At 44.8% G+C, this 27803-nt stretch overlaps 1 protein-coding gene across 2 annotated transcripts; it reads left to right on the forward strand.

Annotated features, from left to right (window-relative positions):
- Positions 1 to 1446: 1446 nt before the first annotated feature.
- Positions 1447 to 9775, forward strand: GJD3 (gap junction protein delta 3). Of its 2 annotated transcripts, XM_066586396.1 has the most exons (3): positions 1468 to 1525; positions 5114 to 5319; positions 8571 to 9775. In XM_066586396.1, the coding sequence occupies exon 3, from the start codon at positions 8597 to 8599 to the stop codon at positions 9509 to 9511; it is 915 nt and encodes a 304-aa protein (XP_066442493.1). In that variant the 5' UTR covers positions 1468 to 1525; positions 5114 to 5319; positions 8571 to 8596; the 3' UTR covers positions 9512 to 9775. The 2 variants fall into 2 exon arrangements, with proteins under 2 accessions (XP_066442494.1, XP_066442493.1); XM_066586397.1 differs by lacking the exon at positions 5114 to 5319 and having other exon boundaries at positions 1447 to 1525.
- Positions 9776 to 27803: the final 18028 nt, after the last annotated feature.

The raw sequence follows: 27803 nt of genomic DNA on the forward strand, positions 1-27803 counted from the left end.
CTCTACTGGTGGTCTGTCGAGAGTGTTCTAAGCCCGGTCGCCTTGTGTGCCCTCACACATCCACTGGTCCCAACTCCTCCTAACAGTCTGGTCAGAACGGCCCAGGTGGGGGACAATTCGTCAATACAATGCTTCTTACATTCCAATAATGCGTCCCCTCAAACTCTGTTAACTGGGTGGACAAAAAGGTTAACAAACGGAAAAAGGAGGTCCCCTACACCCAAGATGTAACTGCATGCTAAGTTTTGAAACAATACAACATTTCCTACTAGGTGCTTGATGTTTTTAGACAAAGTGTACAATAGATGATCGTCGGGGGTCCACCAGCCGGGATCCCTGCCGATCAGCTGATTCTTGATGCCACTATCAGTATGGACAGCACAGGAAGAAGATTGCGTTGTCCGTAGTGTATCAGCCCAGGTTTTTAATGCAGGCCCAGCTCTCATTGAATTTAATGGGAGCATTGCCTGCAGTACTAAACTGGGCCACAGCAGTATTAATAGTGCTATCTGCTCCAGCACTAACCACATTGACAGCGGTGCTGGGAATCAGCTGATTGGTGGAGATCCCATGCAGCAGACTCTTGCTGATCATCTATTGATGACCTATCCCAATGATATATCCAAACTCTGGAGTACAAGAGGAGGACTACACAGTTAATGCATAGGAATAATCTACAGTAATTCTCTTATTTTGGTGGCAGGTACTAAAAGATGTTGTCCAGTTCTAAACTATTGATTGGGTGATATCCACTGGATAGGTCATTATTAGTGGATTAGCATTAGTCTGCTGCCTGGAACTCCCACCAATGAGCTCTTCACCGGGCCAGTGACCTCTGAGCTAAGTTCTGCAGAAAGCAGACAGCTCTGTTCCCACTGCAGTGACCAGCTTTGGTATTACAGCCAAGATTTCCATTGAATTGAATGAGAAGTCTGCATGTAATACCAAGCCTGGCCACTGTAGTGAGAACAGCACTCTTTACTTCCTGTTGTAATCAGTTTGTGCTTGAGCGAAACAATGGTGCGAACAGCTGATCAGTGGGCATCCCATGTGGTGGATCCTCACCAATCTTGCTTACGATTGGCCATCAATAGTAATAGTTTACAACTGAACAATCCCTTTAAACTGTAGAAGTGCAATTCACTAATGAGGGTCTCTGTAAGATCTTACAATATATTCATTGTTTTTTAGTTATAAAATGGAAGATTTGTATTGTGTTTTGGTTAGGATATCATTAGACCCAAGTATATATAGAAGTTCGGTAAAGAACGGATCCCAAGCCAGCCTTCTATAAACACTTGTAGCTTCACATTAGAGCCATTCCAGTATGAAGTAGTAATGCACTGAGCTTATAGAAAGTTGTCCCTTTAAGGGAGGTGGGGTCAGACAGAGCCTAAATATCTCTTCATCCTGAAACTGTCCAGGGAAAATGAAGTGAAAGTTGCACAGAGAGCTCCGGGCTATAAACGTGTTCTGTCCGGAAGGCAAAGTCTTCTTCCATGGAAACGTATTACCTAATATGCAGGTAAGTCCTGATCATCAGGGACCAGAACCAGCAGCGGAGCGGGGTCCGGGATACTTATTGGGACATATTGTGCTGATATTGTACCGCAATGCCAGGGATGGGCACTATTAGACATGTGATATTGTGTGCCGGGTGTGATGAGAGGTAGGTGTCCTGGTATCCATTTTAAAAGCCCTACCTGTGTATTAGAGGAGATTACCTTCTAGGAGTCCTGTCTATGGAGTAGATGAGCTGTAGGCGATCCGCCTGAGGAGGTCTCTGTATGTGTCAGTGTAAAAGTCTTGATGTATGTGTAGTAGGGGGGTGTTCCATGTATCAGGGGCTGTGAAGGCGAAAGTATATATCTTGGTGTATATATAAGAAAGAAGATGGCGGTATGCATTGTATGTAGTTTGTGTATTAGGAGCGATGTATGCTATGCTGATATTCTTGTAGATGGGGATAAATATAAATAAATATATTTATTTAGTATCTTGTGTATTTGTATCCAAAATGTATCTCTGTATTAGAAGGATACAGGTGTGCATCTTAGTGCTGATGTATTAGGAAATGGGAAAGGATATAACTTGGTGTCTTTGTATTAGGAGAAGGGGGCAGGTGTGATTCTTGGTGTCTGTATATTAGATGTATCTTGGTGGCTAGGAAGACATGAGCGGTATTAGTGTCTGTGTATTAGGAGGGGACAAGGATGTATCTTGTTGGATGTGCATGAGGAAGAAGGATGAAGTGGTGGTAATATTCTTTATTCCTATAGCACCGCCACATTCCACAGTGCGTTACAAATGTTGTCTGTGTATTAGGTAGAGTTACGTATCTTTGCATGTTAGACTCTATTCACAGCTGCATCGGAGCCTCTGGCATAGATTTGGCATGAAGTTATGGCAAAAAGTTGTGCATGCAGGACTTTTTCCTCCGGTAAAGATTCCTGGCAGGTGCAAGACCCTGTTATAGTCAACGGGGGCCGTTCCTGCTGCAGCACAGATGTGATTTAGCCCTACCATCTGTGTATGAGGTGGGAAGGATATGTGTACTCTGCATCCTAATACTAGTGTATTAACAAGCGGTTCATGTCTTGGTGGCAGTGGATTAGAAATGACGGACAGGTACGTAACTGCTTGTGTATTAGGAAGAGTTAATAAGCAGGCACATTGGGGCAAGTTTACTAATACTGTCTAATATTTAGTGCAAGCTGAGACTCGGCAGAAATGCTCCACATTCATCATGGCAGCTCGGCTGAATGATAGGTCTGTTGAGTTTTACAGCGGTCTAATGTGACTTTGTACCACCCATTAGTTGGCTTAGTTTATGCCAAAAATTGCAACTTTTGTTTTGTGTGCGGTGTTGCATTTAGGCCACACCCTCATTCTATGAAGGAATGCCCCTTTGTCAGACAAGGTGAAAAAAGTGTCCAAAAGTGTCTAAAACACAGTAAATGTGGCACAAAGTTTGTTTGTGAGTTTTCTGGTGCAATTTTCACCAGAAAATCTTGGATTTTCACTAGTAAATCTGTTTTGTTTATTATCAGGGGAGAAGAGTTGTAGATCTGTATATTAGAAGGAGGTATCTGTCTGGTTATTATAAGGAGAGGAGCGGTGTATATCTGTATATTAGGAGGAGGTATCTGTCTGGTTATTATAAGGAGGGGAGCGGTGTAGATCTGTATATTAGGGGGAGGTATCTGTCTGGTTATTATAAGGAGGGGAGCGGTGTATATCTGTATATTAGGAGGAGGTATCTGTCTGGTTATTATAAGGAGAGGAGCGGTGTAGATCTGTATATTAGGAGGAGGTATCTGTCTGGTTATTATAAGGAGGGGAGCGGCGTATATCTGTATATTAGGAGGAGGTATCTGTCTGGTTATTATAAGGAGGGGAGCGGTGTAGATCTGTATATTAGGGGGAGGTATCTGTCTGGTTATTATAAGGAGGGGAGCGGTGTAGATCTGTATATTAGGAGGAGGTATCTGTCTGGTTATTATAAGGAGGGGAGTGGTGTAGATCTGTATATTAGGGGGAGGTATCTGTCTGGTTATTATAAGGAGGGGAGCTGTGTATATCTGTATATTAGGAGGAGGTATCTGTCTGGTTATTATAAGGAGGGGAGCGGTGTAGATCTGTATATTAGGAGGAGGTATCTGTCTGGTTATTATAAGGAGGGGAGCGGTGTAGATCTGTATATTAGGAGGAGGTATCTGTCTGGTTATTATAAGGAGAGGAGCGGTGTATATCTGTATATTAGGAGGAGGTATCTGTCTGGTTATTATAAGGAGGGGAGCGGTGTAGATCTGTATATTAGGGGGAGGTATCTGTCTGGTTATTATAAGGAGGGGAGCTGTGTATATCTGTATATTAGGAGGAGGTATCTGTCTGGTTATTATAAGGAGGGGAGCGGTGTATAGCTGTATATTAGGAGGAGGTATCTGTCTGGTTATTATAAGGAGGGGAGCTGTGTATATCTGTATATTAGGAGGAGGTATCTGTCTGGTTATTATAAGGAGGGGAGCGGTGTAGATCTGTATATTAGGAGGAGGTATCTGTCTGGTTATTATAAGGAGGGGAGCGGTGTATGAGAACAGAAGCTTTACATCTGGTCTGTGTATTAGGCTGGTTCCCCATAGGAGTTTTATGCATTACAAGACACACAACGGGCACGGAAGCAGAAGCTATTGCTTTGCATGGATCTATTTGCACCTGCAGTTTTCCTCTTGCAGTAATGCTAGGAGACGGAAAAGATGCAGGATGCCCCATTATCTGCCAGATCACAGAAAACTTGTCTATTATTTGCTACATTTTTCAACTTTAAAAAAGGTGCGATTTTCATTTCGCCAATCGCATCGCTCTCGCAGTGAAAATTGCGTTCTTACAAGTGCAAAAATCAGTCGGAGTTTCTCGGACCAATATCATGCTCCGCCTTGTGCAAGCTGCAAGAAAAACGCAAGTGTGCAGGAGCCCTGACGCTCCAACATCGCAGGAACAAAAATGCGATTTTGCCGTGATTTCCTTGCGCCACAATTACGATCGCCTTGTGAAACCAGCCTCAGGGAGAGCATGCTTGTGTGTAAATACATAAGGGCATGCGCACGCAAAAAGTACAATAATATGCGCACACATGCATGCAAAAAAGCGCAACGCAAATGCAAGCGTAAATACGATTACGCCCGTGTCAAGCCGCCATTAGGAGAAGTAGAATGTTTGTATGTTGGTGTTCGTGTATTAAGAGGGAGGGGGGTTGGATCTTGGGGTCTGTATTAATATGAGAGGCATATCTTTCGTCTGCGTATGACATAGAGGTGAGAAGTATGAAGCTCGGGGTCTGTATATTCGGAGGGGAGCTCCGCATCTTGTTCTCTGTACATTGGGTAGATGTAACAAGTATACATTACATGTGGAGTTTTGCGCATCACATCGCGATTTGTCCGCATCGCTTGTGCTGTAAACACCGCAGATTTTCTGTAGACAATTCCCCTATGTAATATCGGCATTATTACGCCACGTGCGAACGTACTCTTATACTATTTAGTTTCGACTGAGTCCACCGCTCTGATTAACCGTTTAACCCCTTTTTCTCCACATTTTACTCGCCACCCAGTGAAGGGCGGACAAAGCTGTCCCTGATGCCTCTGCAAGACAGTTGAGAGGTATGCGCTAAATGTAGACTTCCTTATCTTGTATCAGTCTGGGGGAGAGCACGACTGCAATATTAACTCCTTCAAGACCGCAGCCATCAACGAAGCATCACCTGCTGCATCCACAAGCAGGGATGCGGATGACCGTTATCGGAACACTCCAATTCACGTAAGTTCACCAGAAAGTAAAAAGTTGCAGTTACTTGGCGGGATTTAACGTAGCCATGAACATGCCGGTGGATATAGAGCCCAGCGTAATATACCAGCAACCCTTATAATATCACTATATATGCAAACAATTAGTAGTTTGAACGTGCATTGACAGTGAATAATAACGATGGTCTCCGGCGCTAGAACATAGTAATCAGTCAATTAGAATAAAAGGAGACCACAAACTGTAATCTATGAATTGTTTCCTTCCTGCCTATGAATGCTTTATACCATTTCTTGTAATATTCGGGGTCTTAACTAATGCTCTTCTGTTTTGTATCTCTGGATGTGCTCTTTATGATAGATCTCCATGCAAGCCAGAAAAGGTATATACATGTATGCATCAGTACTCATTGGGGATCCAATTCCACATAGTGGCCCCGACATAATTAAAAATCGATCTTGGGGGTATGTACAGAAATGGACGTGTGTGCTTGTAGTTTTTCAAAGTGAACAATTACAATTTAAGTAAAAATTTTGTGTTTTAAGAGATGCCTATGCTGGAAAATGCAGCAAATGTCATATATACACTGGTGTAACTATAGGGGATGCAGGGGATGCGGTTGCACCTGGGCCCAGGAGCCTTAGGGGGCCCATAAGGCTTCTCTTCTCCATATAGGGAGCCTTGTACTGGGAATAAAGCATTATAGTTGGGGGCCCTGTTACAGGTTTTGCATTGGGGCCCAGAAGCTTCAAGTTACGCCTCTGCATATATACATATATAAAATACCATATTTTATTCAATTACATGAAGAGATTTTCATTATATTAAAGATATAAAACCTAATATACATCGATCATTTAAAACAAATTAATGCTGTTATTTTTCTGCATTTCAGGCCATTTTTGTACATATTCCCAACTTTCATCCTGACTAACGCACAGCAATTATTTTAATCTTCTGTCATGATTTATTCACTTTGTGTGCCAAAGTAAAAAGGAGAAAAGTATTATGAACTTTTGGATGCAACGGTAACGGTGCGGACAGTAAAGTGCTGCGGGGGCGGTTGTATATGTGATCACCTAACAAGACACTGCGAGTTCCTTAAATTCCCATTTAAATATAAAAAACAAATTAGGAGTATCCATGGTGATATATGAGTGACATTGATGTATTCCGGATCGTTAACACGCAGGGCCGATACAATCTATGCATTATATGGAAGGTTTAACCCTGCAGTGTGTTCGGCTGAGAGATACATGGATATATTGGTTTATTCAACTATTTAATCCCCTTGCATTGAGCGCCCCCCATTGACTTCTATAGGGACTTTTTGATGCCCAAATTTGCATAAAAGTAGAGCATGGTGCAAGGTTTTTGCGCAACCAAAATGTGGGCGCAAAATACAGAAATGTGAAGGAACCCATTAAAATCAATGGGTTGTATTCTCTGTGTATTGTGTGTGCAAATAAGCTAACACACCCATGTGAAGGGGCCTTAGGCTAGTTTCACACACAGTTTTTGTGTTTTTTGAAAGTTGCAGTTTTGTTAAGCCAGAAGTGGATCCGGCGTGAGGGTGAAGTCCTTGCATCATATTTCTCCCATCTTTCAAATCAACTTCTGGCTTTGGCTTGAAAAAGTGCAACAAAAACCTCTGCGTTTCTTTAAAAAAAAAAAAAAATACCCTTGTGTGAAACCATCATGAGGCTTTCTATAGATAGTCTTTTTTCCAGCATTTTTGAGTCAAAAAACACCTGAGAAATTGCGTATCCGTTTTTAATGGCGCCTGTTTTCTACTGGTGTTTTGCCGGTGCGTAAAAATGGCCGGCCAGAATAGAGCATACGGTGCTGCGCATTCCGGACGGTTGCTTTTACAACGGCCGGGATTGTTCTTGAACTTTTTTTTCTGGCCAGAATATGGCCGGTCCCATAGACCCCTATGGGAGCCTATGAGAGCTGCCAGCAGAGGAAGGTGGGAGACAGTTTAGCAGCGTGTCTGCTAAACCCCCTCCCCCTTCCTTCCTCCTCTCCCCTCCTTGCCGTCTGTCTCCCCCTCTTTGCCCTCTCCTATTGTTGGCAACGCACAAGGGGCTAGGAGGGGGCAGGAGTATAGCACACTAGCTCCCACCCTGCACCCTCCCCTTGCCGACAGCTGGCAAGGGGGCAGAGAGGGGGAGGCAGTTTAGTAGAGCTTTATTCCAGACATTATTCCAGCTGCGGCGTATAATCGCCTCACTCGGCCATCTGAATAGGCATTTAACTAAAGTTTTAACACCCGTTTGCGCTATTTTCGGCTGCGCTGTGGCCGTGACACGACCGACCAAAAATCTTCAGACCCTTGTGAATGAGCCCTTACCCAAATAAACATTGCGTTCATACTCTTGTGACTGTTAATGGGAAAATAATCTCATTAAAGTATAGCTGAACCTTTAAAAATGTCTTCACATTAACATATCAGAAGTTTTGATTGGTGTGGGTCTGGGGGGCTGAGACCCCACTGATCAATAAAACAATTAAGCAGAAGTACTGTTAGGAGCTTCCATCACTGCTCAGAGCGGTTTACAGGCTCAACAGAAAGTCTATGGAGCCTGTACATTGCTGACAGTCAAATGGGCACAGCAATCAGCTGAGAGCTTCTGCACATTCGTTTTAGTGATCGTGGGGGTCTCAGCACCCAGACCCTCGCCAATCAAAACTTCTGACCTGCAACTATAACATGTCAGAAGTTGTTAAAAAAGTTTAGTTCTACTTTAACATTCTTCCTCCTCCTCCTCCATCTTTGTACCTTCTACTGTTGTGTTTCTTCTTCTTCTTCTTACTTCTTTGAATTAAAACCCGTTTAACTTCACCTGATTATAAGGACTCTCTTTGACCAACTTAGTTTTCACTTAAAGGGGTTGTCTCACCACAGTCTTTATCTATAACACAACCCTGGCAAAGTGTTGGGCAGCAGAGGAAGGGCATGCACTCCTCCAGTCCATTTGCTTCAATGGGACTGGCAGAGATAGCCAAGTTGAAGCACTCACTATCTTCAGCAGTCCCATTGAAGTGGAGTTTCGCATGTGCATCCTCTGTTGCCCCACACTTTTGGCCATGATGCCAGGCTGTTTAACAGATAAAGGCAGTGGGGAAGCAACCCCTTTAAAATAAGTCAAATACACTCAATACAAAGTTAGATCCAATTATTTTCCATGCAGACTATAATATAGTAGAAATAGTAATAAGCTTGAGATTTCGTAAACTCATCGATGTATTTTTGTCTTCTGCAGAACAAGCATCCATAATACGAGGCGACATGGGGGAGTGGGGCTTCCTGAGCTCATTGTTGGATGCGGTGCAGGAGCACTCTCCCATGGTGGGACGATTTTGGCTGGTAGTAATGCTGATTTTCCGCATACTCATTCTGGCCACGGTGGGCAGCGACATGTTTGAAGATGAACAGGAGGAATTTGTGTGTAACACTTTGCAGCCCGGTTGTCGGCAGGTGTGCTACGACCAAGCTTTCCCCATCTCGCACTACCGCTTCTGGGTCTTCCACATTGTGCTGCTATCGGCTCCGGCAGTGCTCTTTGTCATATACTCCATGCACCAGAATGCCAAGATAGGAAGAGATGCCGAAGAAAACGAGGCAGGTCAACATGGACAACAGGCTAGCATAAGATCCAAATTAAAGTCGGAGCAGCGGGGACGCCACATACGGACCTTCTACATCATCAATGTGGTGATGAGGATACTGGCGGAGGTGGGTTTTCTGGTAGGACAGTGGTTTCTCTATGGCTTTAGCGTATCCCCGAAGTATGTTTGTGTGCGATTGCCCTGCCCAAACACTGTAGACTGTTTTGTATCCAGACCCACGGAGAAGACAATTTTTCTACAATTCTACTTTGTGGTGGGGATCATTTCTGCAATTCTTAGTCTGTCTGAACTGCTGCACATTCTGGTGAAAGGCAAATGTCGTTCCCGGGATGGTCTAGGACCTAGTCCACCTCCAGCCTACGAGAGGGATAACTGGTCCAACAGGGAACACGAGAGGACAAATCATTTCCTTTTACAGCGACAGACTAATGATGAGCGGAGGGCCAGTGGAGCTGGTGGCCACCGGCTTTCCATTGCCTATCCTCCTGGAAGTGCTTACAAACTGAAAGTCACCCCTAGCTCAGCCATCAGCAGTAAGTCATCCAGACTGATCAAAGGGGACTTAACAATATGAAGAAGGCATAAAAGTTACAGAAAGGTGACAAAGTGGAGTGAGGACTTTTCCATCCATCTGGATCATAAGTTATAATTTATGTCTTTCGTTTTGTACTAAAAGGACTCAAAAAAAATAACTCTTACACTATTTTGTAAAACTATTTTGACCATTAAGACTGCAATAGCCTTATACTGCTAGAGAGCCCTCGCCGAGGTCTCTCTCATTTGTAGAATCTCATTTTGTGCCTTTTTTTGCTATTTGAGTAGATGTTTGCAGATCTAAAGCCCAGTCATTAAACTTGTCCATAAAGATAACGGGGTATCAAGTGGCAGAACATTAAAAAATGTAACTTACAGCTTAAAGGGGTTTTCGCACAACTTAAAACTGCTCCACAGCTACTCTGTTCTTCCTGGTGGCTTCTGACCAGGACATGTGACTGCTGCAGCCAATCCCAGGCTATAGAAGGTCACTGCTGTGGCTGGTGATTGGTTGCAGCAGTCACATGTCTTGGTCAGAAGCAATCAGGAAGAACAGAGTGGCTGTGGAGCAATTTTAAGTCAAGGGAAAACCCCTTTACAAAACAACAGCACTATAGATCTAAGACTAGTGGCACACTAGTGTAACTGCGAGATGCGCTCAAGAAACTCACACTGGACAGCACATGGACACTGGTCCGTGTGCTGTCCGATATGCATGGACAAATCATTCACATGCATTGATATGTCCTATTTCAGGTCAACGAAACGGACAGGAATAGAACATGCCATGAGCCTATACCCGCGGACCATGTGAGAAAAGGTCCATGTATATAGCTGGATGGGCCTATATGTGCTGGCCGTGGGATTATAAGAACAGTAAACAGCCCGAAAATAAACTAGTGTGCAGCTAACCTAAAGAGACGATAATGCACTAGAGTGACCCAAAATGAGAAATAAGAAAGTGCACTATATTAAATATTAGAAAAGGGGGTGATAGCCAATAGCTTAAGACTACAGGACCAGGTAGATGTGGTGAAGAACACAGCACAAATTTACATTTCATGTTACTCCGCCTACGTCATGAAAGAACAATATTAAAGTGACCCTCCAGTCCCGATCAAACCAAGATGGCCGCACTGCTTCTCTGACTACCTGATGCACACTGTGCATTGGTAGTCTAGGATATTATATACTATTCTTATTGGTCAGCCAATCAGAGCAGCGTCCAATCATTGCGAAATAAATTTACTATCAGAGGTATACATACCTATAATCAATACTCTAACCACATTAAATAATGCAAGGTTCTTGGTATATAATTTGATCAAATTACATTGGCCCATCTACCAACGTCCAGGTGACCAAGCTCTCAGATGGGTCCTAATGTTAAAGCCAGGTGGTATAATCTCAACCTGGGAAAGTTGGGTTCCTACCTCTCAGAATGCTCCTCTCTTGGGACTAAGCCTACAAATAAAACAGAGTCAGACCATGTGGCCACTATGGGACTCGTGGAGAATAGGGACTCAGCGATATTTGGTCCCACTATATTTTCTACCTTGTGGCTGGAACTAGTGCAGGACTCCCCTCTCTAGAAGAGCTGAATTGCTCAAAACAAGGGGGTTGGGAAATGTCTTAAGGAGTGGAAGGAAAAGCAAACATCAGATCAATATGTCATTGGTGGCAAAATCCAGCACCTTAATAAGGGGGCCTATTTTAATATTTGTTGCTCACCTACCATGTGTCACTTATAATACTGGTGTCTTCTTAGATGGTAGAGGAGCCCTGTGGCTCTATCAGGTACCAGTTGTGGCTGAAACCTCTGCACCATCTATAACTGGCAAACATTGATATACCTTAAGGAGACATGCAATGCTCCCTGGGAAGGAGAGCTAATTTACATACCATTGTCACTTGTTGAAAATTAAGAGCAGCTGAATTGTTTTGCTAAATAACCATGTGCAGTCAAATTACTGGTATTGAAAAAGGTTGTATGGATTTGGGGAAAGGGTCTGCTAATTTTTCCTTCTAAAAACAGTTCCCCTTGTCTATGGACTGTGTCCGATAGTGCAGTCCAGCCTCGTTTATGAGCTGTAATACCAGGAACATCCTGTGGACTAGTGTGGCGCTGCTTCCTGGTAAACTGAAAAGCAGATCTTTAGTATAAGGTTCCATTTATATTAAGGCATCAACACCTTGCTCTATGAAAGCTAAGTGAGAGGGATCAGCTGTGCCTCAATGCCAGTAAGAAGCAGAGATGCAAAAGCAAATACAAGGATGTTATTTGGGTTTTGATTGACTGAAACAAAATGGCGGCTGAATGTAGCAATATATCACTTAGGGCTGTTTCAGATGGCAGTAGGTGCAACTACACTCACCGGTATAGTTGCGCCTAAACGAGGGAAATGGGAAATGTTTTCCCCTTCACCGGCCGTTCAAACTCTGCGCCATAGTGCAGGAGGGTGGGAAAAAAGAAAAAAAAAAAAACACAGAAAGGTAGGTCCTGCCCTATCTTTCCCACATGTAATATTCACTCGTGCAGTAAAGGTAGGTCCTGCCCTATCTTTCCCACATGTAATATTCACTCGTGCAGTAAAGGTAGGTCCTGCCCTATCTTTTTTCAGCCATGGTATTAATGGGCAAGAATACCACTAGTGGAAACAAAACCACTGAAATCAATTGAAATCAGTGGTCTCATTCTTTTACCAGTATGTGTCTGTGATTTATTACGTTCACCTTGGGGGAGAAAAACGCATTCGTCTGAAACCGCCCTAATGGTGCTTTTATACCCAAGGCCCCCTTCACACGGGCATATTTGCACATACAAAATTTGTATGCGCAATACGCAGTGAATAGAACCCATTGATTTCAATGGGTTCGTTCACATGCGCGTTTTTTTTCCTTGCACTTTTCGGTCGCGCCAAAAAAAAGCAGCGTGCTCTATTTCCCACATTTGCACACCAAAAGTCCCTATAGAAGTCAATGGGGAGGTGCAAATAAGTGCAAAATATGCAAGGAGATGCTTGAAACACCGCTTAGGAAAAAGAATACATCTGGAAGTCATTAGAGTAATTAGTCATTTCAATCGGTGCGTACATTAATTCCGCAAAAACACTACGCTCATGCACGCGCAAATGTGCATACGCTTGTGTTAAGGGGGCCTAAGAATTTATCGTTCGAACGAGTGAATGATGTTCACTATGTTTATAAGGCAGATACATCGTTGGTGCGTTCACTCGCTAAGTAGTTCAGTCGCTCATCTTCACTGTACAAGCGAATGATCGGTATTTGAACTGAGCGATGGTGATTTATGTCTGCATACAATTAACGAATTATCATTCATCGATCGTTGGCTGCATTCACACTGAACAATATCATTCACTTTCCCATGTTTAAACGATAATTGTTGCGTGTAAAGGGGCCTTAATACGCTCTGGAAGCCATCGGATTTCCTACAGGAATCCCTTCTGAGACTGATTGTACTCAACCAAACTTATTTGTCTGCCGTCGTCCCCCTTTCATTCCTACAGATTCTAAAAAGAAGCAGACCTCATAACGTGTCAGGATTAATGGGAGCGGGACGGAGGGCGTCTGGGATTTGTATATTAGAAGTCTCTATACTCCAGTGGAATGTGTACAGAGAATTGTACCGGTGAGCCTGAGTATCATCAGCGGCAGACCGAGACACCAGCCGCGTCTCCCTTAAATGGCAAATAAGTGTCAAAAGTCAGACGGCTTCTTAAATAGACATATAAAAGTAAAAGCCTTGAACATAAGCAAGAACCGCCATGCCGTCTGCATCTGGTACCGTCTCCGTACAGGGAACTTGGCTGATACAGTCTATGCAGAATATAAATATTATAACAGACAGCTGATTACTGGTTAAAGAGAAGCTGTCCTCATGCGGCTCCGCTGACTCCAACCAGATCTCTCTTTTGTTCATTCGCACCCCCGGTTTTCCCTGTAAGGGCTTGTCTTAGATTCGGCTCTTGACACTGAATGTGTCAAATGGTCTGTCCCTACCGCTCATAGTCTGACATCACCCATTGACCGTGAGAAGTTGAGACCGCCCAATTGACACATTTACAGTCCCGGAAGCTGAATCTAAGAGCTCAAACGGGTGATTATAAAGAAAAGAGACATTGTCGGAGTCAGTAAGGCTGCAGCTATGCAACCGCGGCAGTGAGAAACGACAGGTCTTAATTCCAGGTTGTTCAAGTACAAACCCCCTTTTCTAGGGTCTTCCCTGTCGTTTCATTATAGAATGAAACTTATGTTCCTATAGACCAGGGGTCCCCAACTCCAGTCCTCAGGGACGACCAACAGGTCATGCTTTCAGGATATCCTATGGTAAGAACACCTGTGGCAATATCTGCGGCACCGACAATAATTACATCACCTGTGTAACACTGAGGAAATCCTAAAACCTCACCTGTTGGGCTCCCTTGAGGGAAGATGTGCACCCCTATTAGGCCGGTTTCACATGGTCGAGAAAATCACGCGAGATTTGTGCGTTTGCGAGACGCACAAATCTCACATGAATATGAACCCATTCTTTTAAATGGGGTCACACACATGAGCGATGTTTTCCCGCATGCCACCAGATGCGATATTATGTGGGAAACACATCACAGCATGTTCTATCCTCCTGCGATATCGCCCATCGCATTTAATGGGGCTGGCGGCAGGGGGAAACCCATCATGCCCAGCAGGGGAATCCCTTCATCCCCGCCAGGATGAAGGGATTCCCCATAGTGATGCAAGGGAATTTTCACATGAAAATGCCTCACATTCACAGGGCTGTCACATGGTGGAAAGTATAATATCAGGCTGTGATTTTCGGCCTTATATCGCCCTTGCCCCTGGGTGAAACTTGCCTTATAGTCAAAGATTGTGAAGTTATATATCATGTAAATGTATTTGATGCAGAACTCAGTCGCTTATGGCCGGGCTCACAGGAGCGTAATTTCATTGCGTACTATGCACATAATACATGGTGAAGTCAAGGAAAGTACATTGCTTTTCATTGATCCATTCATACTTGTGTATACTTAGATCAATGGTTCCCAATTAGTTGCTCTCCAGTTGTAGTGAGTTGACTCCTCCCACTCTCCGGCACCATTAGTACCATTCCATTCACAATCACCCAGACTAAAAGTTCTTTTGCACTAAAATGGGTAGATTTGAAAGCCGCTTTCTAGACCTTCATGCACTGTATATACGGATAGGACATTAGCAGCACAACCATAAACTGGATAGTAAGAGGAACAGCTTGCACTTAGTGGCGCAGGCAAGTAATTCATAGTCTGTCATATAATTGTCGATCGTTGGGTCTTACTTTTTGAATATTGGCTTTTTATTCATGTAAATAAAATTTGCTTTTGTAATGTATTCATTGTGGAATCGTTTATCACAGACCTGCTGAGACTTGTAGTACAGTAATAAAGGGTCATGGCTTCCGATACTTTAAAGACATGGGCTAAGCGTATAATACATGCTCAGACTTGTATACAAATAATACAGGGTGATTCAAAAGTCAGGGCCACCCGGAATATCTTCTGAATAAAAAGAGAAAACTTTGTAGATCACTTACATGGGTGGAGATAAACTTTTTAACAACATGGTGCTAACTGTTGGCCATCCTGGTGGCAGCCTAAAAAACTTTCATGGAAAGGAGGTCATGAGATACATGATTTAAGAGTAGAATTTCTATAGAAATTGATAGGTGGAGGCATTTTTTCAATACCTGCAACAATTGTGATGTCACGTTGAGTATTAATAAAGTTGCTATGCCGAATCATGTGACTTTCAATCAAGAACACCCAGGAAGACAGTCAGGCTGCTTTCACATCGGCGTTGGAACCTTCAGTCGGAGGTTCTGTCACAGATCCGGCTCACAATACCAGAAGAAAAAGCGTTGCATGCAGCGCTTTTTCTTCCACCCAAAAGCCGGGCAGTTGGGCAGAAATCAAACAAACTCCATTAAAGTCAATTGGGTCCGTTCGGCGTTGTTCGGTTCCATCCAGAGACTGAGCTGTTTGTGACGAGGATTCCCCTTTCCTGTGCTCCAAACAGAGCAGGAGAGCAGAACCCCAGGCACAAGTCTGAATCCCCCCTCAGTGAGCGTACTATCGGATCCCGAAATTCAGGGAAACGGATAGTATGCAGGAGAAAACAAGAACAGGTCATCCGACCAGCGTTTCCAATCCCCAAGGATCAATAACTGTGGTTAGCTGTTTTCACGAAGAGTCCATAGAAAAGCACCAGCAGACTGGAATTGGAGCATGGAATGAGTCAACCAATTATCGTAAGGATCCACAAAACACACAAGTGGCTCCCATTCAAAATAAAATTCTGAAGCGGTTTTCTGACAGTTCGTGCACTTACTGGCTGTCTTCCTGGGTGATCTTGATAGAAAGCCTTGGTCACCTCACATGAACTCAACATGACATCAGCCATAACTGGAAAATGGTTGCAGGTATTGAAAAAACAACTGCACCCATCAATTTCTGATTAAATTTTACCTTTAGTCATGTATCCCATAACCTCCCTTCCATTGAAATTTCTTGGGCTGAATCCAAGATGGTAAACAGGTGTAGTGGCCCAGTGGGTCCTACAGAACACTCACAGCACGTTAGTCCTGTCTCACCTGTCTGTATGCCGTCCATGGATACAGAAGGTGCCGTCTGTGGGAGAGACTCTGTGTCTCCCCTTCTGCTCTAAACCTAGAGCTCAACCATGTCATCAGCTGGTCTCTCATTGGCTGACGGTCAGGTTAAATTTCACTGGGGCAGAGCCCCAAGGTCGGAAACAAACATACCAGTCCCTATGTAAGAGTGGGAGGAGTTCAGAAGTGTGGGAAGGAAAGAGGTGATAAAAGACAGTGACAGTGAGCAGTTGGTCAAACTCGGCCAAGTGTGAGAGAGGAAAGGTTGCAGTTCAGTTGTCGGAGAGAAGGAGTCAATTTTATCACGTTTGTCACCCGAGGTAGAGTGAGGTGAAAAACCCACTCCCTTGGCATTCCACAGTGGTGGAAAAAGAAGAACCTTTCTGGAGTCCATCTTCCACAAACAGTGAATTATATAGATATCGAATGAAATTAAAGCCAGGATTAACATTACAGTCACCAGTCCCTCTGCTTCATCAATTCAAATTCAAATCAGTTAGTCATCTAAATCCAGTAGTGGGGAAATTGTCTAGTTAAACCAATCTACAGGAAAGTAAGGGAGAGAGCTTTGAAGTCAGCGTATCATCAATTCAATACTGCTACACCTTCTTGCTGTACTCAAATTGCCTGTTGATTGCTGTATTTTGGTGTACTTGATGCAAATACGTTTACAGAGAACTGTTATCCAAGTTGTTAATGCAAATTTCAAAGTTAGTAAATCTGCCCACTCTCAGATTACTAAACTATCCTGGACCTAACTCCAGAAATATTTCTGCGGCATATCACCCCGAGTGCACAGTTAGAGTGTTGGCGTCACGTGACAAGGACTAGGCCTCCAGCCATACGCACAGTAAGTTCATTGGGGCATTACACGGCACCACCATAGTGTCAAAAAGTTTCCCTGCACTCATCTAAGCGTTCTACAAAGTTTCCTTCTTGAATCTCTTTTTAGTTCTGAGATATGCTGGATGGCCCTGACTTTTGAATCACCACATATATACATCTGTTCAATAGTCTAGTGGATTCCGTTTAACCCCCACAATTGTGGAATCTAAGTGGATAGACAGAGCAAGAATGAATCACAGGGTGCCAATGGATTGCTATGGCAGCCAGGGGTCTAACAATGGCCCACAGGTCTGCCATCTTAGTACTTCTTTTAGGCCCTGCTGGCTGCAGGAATTAATATGACAATGCTGCTAAGCACAATACACTGCAATACAAAGGTCTTGCTGTGTATTATGCAAGGTAAAGTCCCCTTGTGTGGCTATGAAAAAATGTAAGAAAAAATGTACTACAATTTTCAAAAATGTATAAAATGTAATTTTTAAAGCTCACTCCCCTTTCACCATTATTTACATAAAAATATAAATATTAAAAACAAACATAATTGGTATTATCATGTCTTTAAAAGTCCAGATTATTAAAATATCACATTATCCCACGTGGTGAGCATCGGAGAAGAGGAAAAAAAACAATGCTGTTTTTTGTCACTTTACCTACCCAAAAATGGGGTTAAGGGCTTATTCACGTATATTGGCCAGCATTTTCACAGCCGAACGATACATGATACCATCTGATGCATTGGATTCCAATACATCAGACCACACAGGTGTATTCCCTCGGTGTAAAAGCGCCCAGCCAGCTGGTCACTATTTTTACACCGGGCAGGAAAGATAGTCCTGGAACTATCTTCCTGGCCGGACTACGGCTGCCGTCACAGACTCCTACGGGAGCCAACGACAGTGGCCGGAGAAGGGAGGTGGAAGGGAGTTTAGCAGCGTGACTGCTGAACTCCCTCCCCCTTCTCTTCTCCTCTCCGCCCCTTGCTGCTGTTTGCAATGGAGGGGGCAGCGCTAAGCTTTGCCCCGTCCCGCCCCCTCCATTTCAACAGAGCCAGGGAGAGAAGGGGGAGACAGCTTGTCTCCTCCCACCCGACAGCATATATGCCGAGCCCGTGCATTGGATGGTAGCGTAAATCGGCCGGCTGATATACGCTCATGTGAATAAGCCCTAAGACTAATGGCACACAGCTGTAACTGCAGGTTGCACTCCAGGGCCTCAGGTGCAGCTTGCATTGATCACCCGTCCATGTATTGTCCCATTTCTTATCTGGACATGCCATGAGTATTTTCACACAGATCATGGTATGTGAAAAGACGCCCACATGTATAATCTCATAGGCCTATAATGGGCCTTGTGCTGTCCGTGGGATTACATGGACAGCACACAGCTCCAAAATACGCTAATGTGCCACTAGCCAAAAAGTGATCAAAAAGGCTTTTGCACCCCAAAAATAGTGCTAATAAAACTACAGCTCACCCCATAAAGAATACAAGCCTTTACACAGTTGAGTCTCAGAATATGCAGACACTTTATAAAAGTACTAAACCCCCCCCCCCCACACTATATAAATGTGGTATCGCCATAATCATACTGAGCCACAGAATAAAGGTAGTCATTTTTACCGTACAGCAGTGAACGCCTTAAGAAACAAAACCCCCAAAACAATCCTAAAATTTGAGCAATAATGTTTTTTTTTTCATCTCAGTACAGTACATGGTACATTAAAGGGGTTGTCCAGTTGTAAACTGTCAATGGCCTATCAGCAGGATAGGTTATCAATAGTAGTCAGGGACCCCTGTCAATCAGCTGTTTGCTGGACCTGTGTTTGTATACTGAGCCGATTTCTGTAGCAAGTAGACAGCTCCATTCTTACTGTAGTGGCCAGGCTTGGTATTGCAGGCCCAACTCCTCACATTAAAGGAGTTATCCAGGAACACAGTGTTGAACAAAAACTTGCTCAGCTTGCAGCAGTAAATCACAGCATACCTTTCCATGCCTCCCCGTCACTGCCGTCTCGCTGACTCTTCGGTTTCCGCTGGTCTTCAATTTCATGTGCAGAGAGCCAGCGATGACCTTCCCTACGCTGCAGCCAATCACTGGCTCCCTTCAGCTGGGGAACAGCAGCAGCACACTCATGTGACACATTGTCTTGGACTGGAAAACTGGCGAAAGGGCAGCGGCGGGGAAGCGCTGAAGCGCGAATATGTATTCTGTGATTTTACTGCTGCAAGCTTTTCTGTAACACTATGCCCCCGAATAACCCCTTTGAAGTGAATGAGAACTTAGCCTGCAATAGCAAGCCTGGCCACTGCAGTAAGAACGGAGCTGTCTGCATCCTGCAAAAATAAGCTCGTTGTATGAACACACTAATGCTGCCAACAGCTGATCGGTGCGATTTCTGGCTGGCAGACCCCGCCAATCCATTATTGATGGCATATCCTGCTGATAGGTCATCAGTAGTTTCCAATTATGTTGACCAAAAAATAAAGCTATGGTTGTTGGAAGGCCGGGATGAAAAGAAAAAAAAAATGAACTGCCAAGAACGGCTGCAGCGGGAAGGGTCGAACCCCTCTTACCCCGGTATTATGCTACACGCCTAATTTATTGTGTGTTTTTAGCTTCCTCACAGTTGTGGAATATTTCCCCAGGAAGAACAGACAGAAAACACATAAAAGCCGCATTTTATTATTTCCACAGATAACTCCAGATGAGACAGCTGGGATGGTTTTCCACATCATTTCAGTTTTTATCAGGCCGAACTGTTTACATGACATGAAGGCCCCCCCGATGACACGTCTGGAGATTCATTCTTACATGTTATGGTCTGTTCACATCTGCGTCATGGCTTACTTTATAATGGAAAACACAGCGTAGTGCCAGATCGTCACACAACACGTACCGCCGGCACCCGACGGACTCCATTAGAACTTATTATGGTTTCTCGCTATTCTTCTTAAATCTGGGCTTCGTTCACACCACGTTCAGTCAGCATGTGACCCAGAATGTAGCCATAAGACACCTACTCAACTTCTGGAGGACATGAAAAGTGTCCTTTTACTCTTCATCAAGGTGGCATGCGTTGACATCTCTTTTTTTCTACAGAAAGGCACGGCATGGAGCACTTTCCTATACGATGGGCCACCACAAAAACATATGCCACAGCGGCATACATTGGCATGTTGGGGAATACACCTAACACATGATGAAATGAGGGTTGAGGAGAGCTTTAGGAGCAGGAAAGGGAATCCCCGGGCTGAATGGATCCATCTTATGATGTAACCAAAGAGCGCAGAACGGACTGTATTGACTATAATGGGGTCCGTTGGCTTTCCGCTCAACTGCCCAACACTTTACCGTGATGCTGGATGCATCACCATTTCTTCCGGTATTTTGTGCCGGATCTATGACCGAACCTTCGGAGGTTCCAGCGCAGATGTGAAGGCAGCCATAGGCCTCATCTAGCTAAAAACTGAGAAATAGGGCCATTGTTGGCCATTACAACCAGGTCACCAGGGTAGAAGATGAAAGCTAAACTCTGATTGGTCGCTATTTGCAAGAAGGACATCATGAGGTCTAATGCCAAGAGATCTTTCCAGAATCTCAGGCCCTCAGTTAAAGCTACAGTACACATAGCACAACGCATAGGGTGGAATCTTTAGCAAATTTGTATGAAAAATCCAATAGGTCACTCCCTGTTTACACTAAGCCACGCCCTCTGTGTGCCATAAAACTGCCCTTCAGTGACCTTATCACAGTACTAGTGACCAAATCGGGAATGGTTGAGATACGTGCATAAGTAGTGCAGTGTAGTGTAGTATACTGAATGATCGCATCTTCAATTCCTCTTGACGGACAAGAAAAAAGTAAATTAAAGTAAAAAAATTAATAAAAAAATGCATTTCCTTAAAAACTCCCTTTTTTATGAAAAATATAAACATATAAGGTATTGCCGAGATCATAAAGACCCGCACTATAAAACATTATGCCGGTTATACTGCAGAATTGCTATTCATCTTCCTATCAAAAAAATGCAATAAAAAGTGATCAAAAAAAGTCACATGTAGCCTAAAATGGTACCAATGGAAACTACAACTCGTCCCACAGCCATCTGCAGTGGCCAGTATTCATGTGGCGATTGGCTGCTGGACAAAGCGGTCTTGGCCCAACACCGTTGCAGCAGCGCCAAACAAGAACTACAGTGCAGCACAAAATATCGCCAGAGCAGCGACACACTGCATTGCGTAGCTCAAACAACAGCAGCATTTTAGCCCCACTCCTTCCCTACTGCCAGCAGCAGCATTTTACTCCCTCTTCCCACCCCTGCCCCGCTAGCAGTATTTTACCCCCTAACTATCCCCCCGCTGACATTGTCCCCTTCCCTCTCCCCTTAGATTTGCACATGATGCTGGAGGTGGAAGGAGCTCCTCTCTTGCCTGCCGATACGTAAGACCGGTTCAACGTGACAGTGATGATGACGGATCAGTTTGGACAGGAGAGTTTACCCCCAAGGGGGTCATAGTTATTTTGGGGACTGCAGTACTAAGAGGGTTATGTTAGTCGGTAAGTGATGCTAGGTACAATTAGTGAACATTGTGATGTGTACGGATTAACCCTTTCCAATCCAATTTGTATCCTGGTTTTCCTAGGGGGCTTACTCTTTTTCTGCCATTATACAACGGCGCTATCTGCTGGCTAAAGCCAGTACTGCATGAGGTGACACGTTGGATAGGCTCCGACAGCAGAGAGGCTGGCAATATACAGTAAGAGAACCCCGACGGACGTCTTCTAACATTGGAGCTGTACAGACTTAAATCATAATGTCTTCAGAGGTCAGACAGTGGATTGGAAAGGGTTAATGACGCAAGGCGTATGGCGACAGAGGACAGGACACTTCGGGTATAGCAGTGCTATGCAATAAACTAAAAGACGGAAGTGTGCAAGCAACAGTAATGCTGTGATGTATCTGGGTTATTGGTTCGCACCGGAGGGGTCTTCGAGTTCGCAATCACACAGAGCTCCTAAACTTAGTGACCTACTCTGGCCCTTATGGTGCGTTAGGCCGCGAGGGTGGCATGCCGCACACTTTCGGGAATGCGGAGTACAATTATGGTTATGGAGCCATACAAGTATGGTGGCTGGTAATTATGGTAACGAAGTGCCTTGTTCGCCGAAGTGATCCCCTTATGTGCAACAGACATGGTGGTGAGAGATGCAGAGGAGATGCATCCTGCACCTATGGTGTATTGACCGCATGCGCGGAGACTGTTCTATGAAGACATATGTGACTAGTGTGATGTTCGGGTAAGTATACATCGTTTAATTCCTCGTGCCCTCTTATGGAGTAAAAGCACCAATTAACCCTTTCATTCAGCAGAATATATTTTATAATATATGTATTATATATATAAAATAAATTACCTCCATCTGTCGTCGCTGCGACATCCTGAACTGTATTGCACCCCTTTCCGCGCAACTGGTTCAGCAGCTTTGAAGGGGAGGGAATGGAGGAACTGCACTTTCATCCTTCTTGATTTTCTCTGACCGGCCTGTTGCTCTTTTCCTGCAGGACACCTTCTGTAGGACTGTGACTGCTACTCTGCAGCACAAACCAGGGGATACTCCCTTCTTCCTCTGTCTTCTTCTTTCTCCAAGAGGGAACGATCCTTAGGACTGAATGTGCAAAACTGCAGTACACCAGGAGAGACTCCTGCTTTAACCTCCATCCTGCACCTAGTACTTCTCTGTACTACTTCCTGTCTCTTCCTTCTGCTCAGCTCTGTTCCTCCATTCCCTCCTCTAAAAGAGACAGTAGCATTAAAAAGAAAACAACATTATACTATCATTAAACAGCAATAAATCATACCCGCTGACAGCTGTGACAACCATTGCACACCTAAGGCTGGATTCAGATGAACGTATATCGGCTCGGTTTTCACGCCCAGCCGATATATGTCATCTCTCTCTGCAGGGGGGGAGCCTGGAAGAGCTGGGAGCAGTGCTCTGAGCTCCCGAACCCTCTCTGCCTCCTCTCCGCCCCTCTGCACTATTTGCAATGGACAGAGGCGGGACGGGGCTAATTTGGGAAACTTAGCCCTGCCCCATCCCTCCTCCTTTCATTGCAAATAGTGCAGAGGGGCGGAGAGGGGTGGAGAGGAGGCAGAGAGGGGTCGGGAGCTCAGTTCCTGCTCCTGGCTCTTCCATCCTCCCCCCCCCCTGCAGATGAGGACACCGTATATCGGCTCGGCGTGAAAACCAAGCCGATATACGGTCGTCTAAATCCACCCTTAGTCTTACCAGAAACCTCATACGTTTGCATTCAAAATTATTCAACCCCCATTGCAATTCAGGTTTAGTTGTCAAATTAACAAACTTTCAGCAGTGTGCAAAAAACAATTTAAATAGCTGAGCAAAACTGATATAACAAGGGTTTTTTTTTCTAAATTACAACTGCAATGGCCTTTTATACCAGACGAATGTCAGACAAACGATGCCCGACACTCATCCCCGCACATGCTAACTCCTGTGCACCTGCACAGGAGCTTGTATCTTTAACTCTCAGCGGGGCGGCTGCAGATTTCACTCCTCACGCTCCCCCACCCCTCTCCATTGACATAACACAGTAGCCGTTCATTACTGAACAGCTGCTATTTACACTGAGCGATCAGCTCATCGTCCATCGTTTATGCTGCATAAACGATGAGCTGATCGCTTATCGATCAGCGTAAATAGTGGCCATTCAGTACTGAACAGCCGCTGTGTTATGTCAATGGAGAGGGGCGGGGGAGCGCGAGGAGAGAAATCTCCTGCAGCCTCCCCTGCCCCTCTGCTGGCTGCTCTGTGAGCGAACCAGCTCTTTTAGCTCCCATGCAGGAGCATGGGAGCAATGACACGCAGAGACGAGTGTCGGGCATTGTTTGCCTGACATTCGTCCTGTGTAAATGGACCCTAAGCCTTAAGCATCCAACAGATGACTTAGCATCCAGCTTCCCCTACAAACGTCTGATGTTTTCTAAGTGGAACTGCTCTATTATGCCCTACCTAGCAAGCAGCACTTGGGTCACATGCCCCACCAGTCTGCCGTGATCAGCAGAGTATAGATATTGGTTGCCAGTATCTGTATTCTGCTGGCGGTGTTGGTAGGACAGTAGAGGGTAAATTGATTTCTCTGTACACTTAGTATAAGTAGAGAGAACAGTCCAGCATTAACACTATTGTAAATAGCTGCTCATAATGCAATTCCAGAACATAAAAGAAAGTAGTTGTAAGTCACAACTTCACTAGTTTTCTAAAAGCAAGTGTACCTTTAAGCTCTTGGACCCCAAGACAAAAACTGGACCAGGGCCCCAACCTACCATGTGCCATTTGTAATACGGGTGTCTTATGTGGCAGACAGCCTTTGGGTCCCCTCAGATACTAGAGTCCTGCTACGACTGCTACCCCAATAGTACATCCCTGTTTTGACATGTGCCAAGGTGGCAGATGGCCAACTCAGAAACTGATGGCATTAGTCTGGCACAGCCCACAGTAAATGAATGGCATAAAAGTATTCGGCAGTCAGGGAGAATGGTCTGGCTGCAGCCCTGGTCCGGATTTTAAATATTGTTTAATGCCAGCCGAGTGGTTGACATGGTTATGAAGGGAAACAGAGAAGAAATTATATGTAGAATAGAGCATGTGAACTGTGCCAACCGTGCCCGCTGATTTATTGGTCTTAATCCTGTTTAGACATAGAACCACTTCTGGAGTTGAACAGATGACATGTAACAGTAGCAACAATTACCGGCTAATATCATTTGGAGTCTCTGGATGTAAAATTGGTTTGGAGTAATTGTATTTGGGGTGCACCCTGGTCTCAGTCAACCTCATAGTATAGCTGGTGAATGAGATCTGCATATAACATGGCTGTAAGTCTAAAGACTATGGCATTAATTATGTGCTCCTTTCGGGTTATGGAGGCATGGCAGAAGGTGGGATTGCTTGCATTTGTGTGCTGGTTCTAAAAGGAGATATGAGGGGACTTAACGGGTTTATCCACTTATAAACTATTGATAGCCTATCTTCAGGATAGGCCATTAATAGTAGATTGGCGGGGTCTGCTACCCAGAAATTGCATCGATCAGCTGTTTGCTGCGTCAATGTGTTCATACACCAAGCTTATTTTTGCAGGATGCGGACAGCTCCGTTCTTACTGCAGTGGCCAGGCTTGGTATTGCTGGCTAAGTTCTCATTCACTTCAAAGGGGTTATCCGGGGGCATAGTGTTACAGAAAAGCTTGCTCAGCTTGCAGCAGTAAAATCTGTTGCTCAGGACCTGCACTGATTAGCTGTTCGCTAGGCTGGCGTGCTTGTGCACTGACCTGATTTCTGCAGGAGGCAGACAGCTCTGTTCTTACTGCAGTGATCAGGCATGGTATTGCAGGCAAAGTTTCCATTTATTTCAATGAGAATTCAACCTGCAATACAAAGCTTGGCCACTGCAGAAAGAATGGAGCTATCTGCTTTCTCCAGAAATCAGCTCTGCACACAATCCGCTATTGATGACTTATACTGACAATGCACCATCAACAGTTTACATCTGAACAACTCCTTTAAAGGCCATCCATGCTAGTCTGGGAAATTTATGCCAATGGGAGATGGGGCAATGCATCTACAGCACGACCTATTAGAAGGTATCATTCCTACAAGTCAATGTCAGACCTTTTAACAGACCTTGTAACATGACTGGGAATATAAGCCAAAGCTGGAGTCTTCTCCACGAGATAAAGATAACCAGGTACAGACAGATCGTTTTGGGTTTTTTTGCCCCTCATCAGTGTGCTGTAGGTTGTTGGGTGAGAGGCCAATGAAGTAGGTGAAGAGGATTAAGTTTCTCCTTATGGAGAGCACCTAGTAGGTGTGAGGAGACTTATATGGTCATGCATGCTCCTCTGGGAAATCTATGCAAATGAGAGATGGAACAATGCCTCTACAGCGCCCCCTATAAGAAGGCAGCATTCCTGCAAATCAGGAATGCAGAAGGATGTGAGTTGATGCAGCATAAAAGTTAATGGTAAAGCAGAGTTTACAATGCAGCATGGGGTGTGACTAGAGATTAGGGCATAATGTAACTCGGGGGGAAGTATAACATAAGTATAATGTGACAGTAAGGACTCCTTCACATCAGCATTTTTCTTTTCATTTCTTAGAAAAAAAAAATCGCTAGTCTGTCCTTAGATGGAAGATAGAGAAAGCCATACAGCAGATGGAAATGCTAGCAGGGCTAGGGAAAAGTACGTAACAAAGAGGATTCCACAGCCACACCAGACACAACAAACAGAACAGGTTATAGTTCAGGTGTCCACACACCAAAGCATGGAGGGGATCCAGGCGTCTGCACACTGACGGACCGAGGGGATCTAGGCGTCCGCACACCAACAGACGGAGGGGGATCTAGGTGTCCACACACCAATGAAGAGAGGGAATCTAGGCGTCCACACACCAATGAAGAGAGGGAATCTAGGCGTCCACACACCAATGAAGAGAGGGAATCTAGGCGTCCACACACCAACAGACGAAGGGGATCTAGGTGTCCACACACCAACAGACAGAGGGGGTCTAGGCATCCACACACCAACGAACAGAGGCAATCTAGGCGTCGACACGCCAATGGACGGAGGGGATTCAGGTGTCCACACACCGACGGACAGAGGGGATCCAAGTGTCCGCACACCAATGGACAGAGGGGATCCACGCGTCCGCACACCAACAGACGGGAGGGATCTAGGCGTCCACACACCAACAGACGGGGGGGGATCTAGGCATCCACAAATCAACAGACAGAGGGAATCTAGGCGTCCACACACAAACGAACAGAGGGGATCTAGGTGTCGACACGCCAACGAACGGAGGGGATCCAGGCGTCCGCACACCGAAGAACTGAGGGGATCCAGGCGTCCGCACACCGATGGACTGAGGGAATCCAGGCGTCCGCACACCGACGGACGGAGGGGATCTAGGCATCCACACACCAACGAACAGAGGGGATCTAGGCGTCAACACACTGACAAACAGAGGGAATCTAGGCGTTGACACGCCAACGGATGGAGGGGATCCAGGTGTCCGCACACCAATGGACTGAGGGGATCCAGGCGTCCGAACACCAACGAACCGAGGGAAACTAGGCGTCCGCAGGTCAATGGGAACCTCTGCATTGACAGAAGACCCAAAGGAACTTCCGAAAAACGACACCTAAAGGACCTTCTGCAGTGACAGGAAAGAGGCATTGCACAGCGCCACAGGCGTGGTCATGTCCACCATGGCTGATGTAGAGACGCACCCTGGTTCCACTGATTGCGGCTGGCATGCCCCAACACTTTATTTCTGTAAGTCTTATATATAATGTTATTAGAGTCTCTCTTGCCGTTGGCGGGGTCTAATAATAATGTACGGCAAATATCCACATGACACAGAAATTGGCACAACTTCACGAGACCCAAATATAGAAACCCTGTAAATGTCTGACTGCACTCTGCACGGCGTATTCCTGGCACGTGAAGGAAAGAAGACGCTTCTCAAGAACCCCAACGCTGATTTTATCATCAAGTATCACAGCTATCTAACAAAGATCTCTTATTTTTAGCTTTACCGCTTGGTTTCCAGAGAATGAGCGAGAGACTGTTATTCTGTGCTCCCCTCCCCCATATTGCTAGTTATAACAATTTGTAGTTAAAGGCCTGATTCTGTAACTTTAGTCCAGTATCCCTATGACAACACTTCCTTTCCTATTCTTCAGCAGTTCACTCTTTGTAAACAAATCTACACACAACCCTTTCACTACTTAGGGGAAA

The sequence above is a fragment of the Eleutherodactylus coqui genome, chromosome 13 (assembly GCF_035609145.1).
Source record: "Eleutherodactylus coqui strain aEleCoq1 chromosome 13, aEleCoq1.hap1, whole genome shotgun sequence".
NCBI classification, from domain to species: domain Eukaryota; kingdom Metazoa; phylum Chordata; class Amphibia; order Anura; family Eleutherodactylidae; genus Eleutherodactylus; species Eleutherodactylus coqui.